This window comes from Pygoscelis adeliae, unplaced genomic scaffold (assembly GCF_000699105.1).
Source record: "Pygoscelis adeliae isolate BGI_AS28 unplaced genomic scaffold, ASM69910v1 Scaffold482, whole genome shotgun sequence".
In the NCBI taxonomy this organism is placed as follows: Eukaryota; Metazoa; Chordata; class Aves; order Sphenisciformes; family Spheniscidae; genus Pygoscelis; species Pygoscelis adeliae.
The window spans coordinates 686,389-689,732 of NW_008824192.1; the positions used below are offsets into that span (position 1 = coordinate 686,389).

A 3,344-nucleotide genomic window follows, 5' to 3' on the forward strand; every position below is an offset into this window, starting at 1 on the left:
GGAATGCCAACACTTCTCAGCCCTTACTGGAGAGCCCCGAGCCTCCAGCCAGGCCATTCAACAGCTTTGCAAGCAGCTGGGCATGTTGGTTGGCTTACCCTACAAAAAATGGCAAACTCTCTCTTACAGTAGCCCTGCTGACTGGTAAAGGGAAGACTTACTTGTGACCTCCCTGGGCTTCATCTTGGTACCTTTAAATGTCTAAAATGGAAGTGTCTAGAGCTGAAGTAAGTTACCAGAAACTCCATGTAGAGTCAGCGGAGAAGAGAGGTGCAACTCATTATGGACATGTCTTGTCTTGTCTGTTTTATTTTAGAAATCTGTGGAAGAGTTGAAGCTTTTGCCAGGCACATCTGGTTATGGGGACTATACTTCCCCCCAGCATAAACTGAGTTTCAGGTGAGTAGTTTGGATGCAGATGTCTTTACTCGGCCCCAGGATTCCCACTCCCTCAGCCCCATCTCACAGTTTCCAAGGGTACAGAAGGGAGAGAAATCCCAAGGAATTACCTCTCTGTCCCGCCTGCCTGGGCGACTTCTCTCCATCGCTCTCGCTGCAGGTCCTGCTCTGCGGTCGCTTCCGAGCTTGTCGCTCCCCATCAGGGCGGGAGGGTGAAAGCTGCCCGCTCTGCCCGTGGTCCTCCCCGTTCTCCAGGGAGCAGTCCAGGCCTCTTTGCAGCTTCACCCCGTTCTTAGCTTTTTTAAAAAGGACAGATGTCCGTCGGCCCACGCCGGGGAAGGGGGGGCTGGCAGGGGTGTCTGCAGGCGGCAAGGCCAGTCCGTTCAGGCCGTTGTCACTGAGCAGGCGCTGGAAGGCTTGGCTCTCCCGCTGCAGCGCCTTCTTGTCGAAGAGTTCCCTGTCCGACATCACCCTCTTCTGCAGCTGATTCAAGGACTTGCTTTCACTGATGGGTTTGAGTGTTGGAGGGTCCTGCAGAGAGTCCAGCTCTGAGAGGGAGGGTGCAGGTCCTGTGGGCTCCAGGGTGGGAGGGTGCGGGGGCTTGGCATCATCTGCTAAAGGAATAAAGAATCTGCTTGAACATTTTAGAAAAAGTTATTGCCAAAACTACCAACAGCCATTCCCATCTTTCACTAGGGCCGCAGACAGGAGAAACAGCAGGTCTTGACTGTTGACATGCACTAGGAGAGCTGGAGCTAAAATCCTGCTGCAACCTCTCACCTTTCTCCCCTTCCTCATCCCCTTCCCTTGATGTTTTATCCAGCCCCTCTTCCCGCAGCACAGGCTCCCCGTTGGGCATGGTCTTGTTCTGCTGCTGGGCCAGCTTCTGCCGAATGGAGTTGATCTCCCGTCTCAGGAGCCGGATGCGTCGTGTCCGGGCGCCGCTGGACCGCATGGTGCTCACCATGTCTAGCTTCTCCAGCAGCTCCTTCAGCTGTGCCTCCAAGGAGAGGTGAGCCCGGTTCTCCGGGAGGAGGATGTTATCCACTGCATCAAAAGAGAGCGTAACAGTGAAGGGAAGGAGCACGGCTTCTTGAAGAAGGGAACTCCACTCCTGCATTTGGGACCACTGCCATGCCTCATTCCCACTGCTGCTATTCATGAACCAACTGCTTTAGTTAGGAGCAGTTGACCTTGGAGCTCAGACTTCCCTCCTTTGGGTAAAGAGGAGCTGATTTAACTTGCACTGCCCTCCAGTTCCCATTACTGTCCCAGGGGCAACAATAAAAGAACGTGTGTCTGCACACACAAGACAGCTCACAGTCCAGGTCCTTCGCAGAAACCTATTTCATTGCCACATTAAACGACAAAATCAGACCACAAACAGAACTGGCCAACACATGACACGTTTGCCATTCCTCTGGCTCTGCTGAAGGGTTGGCATCCACCAGAGCAGAGCAGACAGCTGGGGGCTGTGCTATCGTACACCAACACAAATTTCGTAACAGACTGTCCATCTGCATCCAAGAGGGCTGCAACATTTCAGAAACAGACTGCAGACTGCGAGCTCTGCGTGCTGGATGGCAGCAGTATTCTGTACAAGCTATTCAACCAATGCATTGGAGCTGCATCTCAAGACAGCTATGGGAATGGATGTGGTCATGTTGTGGATGGAAAGTTCTTGGCTAGAAGAACTGCTTGGGTTCCAGTACCTTAACCCCACGCCACCCCCTCCCAGCCCTCAGTGCTCCATCTAACCCAATTGCTCTATACCTTGCCAATTTACAATGAAATACATGAGCTCTCCTCAGAGCAAAAAATCCTAGATCCACCTGTGTATTGTTCTTTAAAATACCAAGTTTATACTACAGCCATGGCACAAATCAAACAGCATGGGCAGTCACGAGGCTCTTCTGAGGCAGACATGCACTAGGAGAGCTGGAGCCAAGCTGCACCTAGCTCTAAGTGCCTGGCTCACCTGAAATCCTGCTCTTTACGGCTATGAAGGAGTTAGATATATGCTTAAGTAAACAGATGGATAGGAAAAATTCTTGTATGCTGAGTGACAGCTATGATTTTCACGCAGGCTGAGTGACATGCTCAGAACAAAGAAACAGTTATGATCTACCTGCAAAAATAAAGGTTAATAAACACTCACCGTCCTCCCAAGAAAAGCGGTAAAAGTCCTCAGTTTTGGGTGACTCGGGCAGGTGAATCCCCACATCAGTGTCAAAGCCGATGTTTTCAGCCTGCCGCCGTGCATGACGCAATATCGCTCCTCCGAGGTCTCTGAGCCGGACAGCTGCTCGGTGGAAAATCGTGTCTTTAGCATTATACCTCATGCAGTTGGTAACTATAAGGTTAAAGTCTTCCTCAAACTCATCCAATGTTCGGTACAGGTGGGACTCCAGCTTCCGCCTCATGGTGGAAAAATCCATTGGGTTGGAAATGAATTCCAGGTAATCTGGAACCTAAACATATAAAACCTGTACAATTACAAAAACCATTTACTAGCCAACTAGAGCGCATCCATCATAAGCACTCTTAATGCCCTTTCCACCGGCAAGGGGCAGTGCCAGCAGTTCATTTCTGTGTCACCCAGTCAAGGCAGACACATCCTGGCTCTGCAAAACATTACTTGTCTGAGACGTGCTGAAGCTTCCAGAAAACAATACCCTTTTTCGGCCTGGAAGGATACCCACATTGTGAGTCCTCTTTGAGATATTCTTTAGTCCACCAGCAGCTTGGGACAAGGTGGTTGGTGCTTCCAGGGTTATGACAGCACATGAGCTTCTGCCCAGCAATACCTCATCTACAACCCGTTAGACACCTCTAGGAAAGAGACTTGCCTCGTTCAGGTTAACAGGCTCTGCGAAGATCTGGGCAGCATCCTTCTCCTGCAGCAGGTCCAGCGTTGTGCGTAGAAGTACATTGAAAGGGGTCAG

At 50.9% G+C, this 3,344-nt stretch overlaps 1 protein-coding gene across 1 annotated transcript in view; it reads right to left on the bottom strand.

Moving 5' to 3' along the window:
- BRPF3 (bromodomain and PHD finger containing, 3) overlaps positions 1–3,344 on the bottom strand; it is a 23,428-nt gene that overhangs the window by 13,824 nt on the left and 6,260 nt on the right. Inside the window, exons 4-7 of the mRNA XM_009334745.1 lie at positions 3,249–3,344; positions 2,558–2,870; positions 1,180–1,446; positions 510–1,010 (exon numbers count right to left, since the gene is read on the bottom strand). Coding sequence (XP_009333020.1) covers positions 510–1,010; positions 1,180–1,446; positions 2,558–2,870; positions 3,249–3,344 — 1,177 coding nt within the window. The remainder of the gene's footprint in view (positions 1–509; positions 1,011–1,179; positions 1,447–2,557; positions 2,871–3,248) is intronic.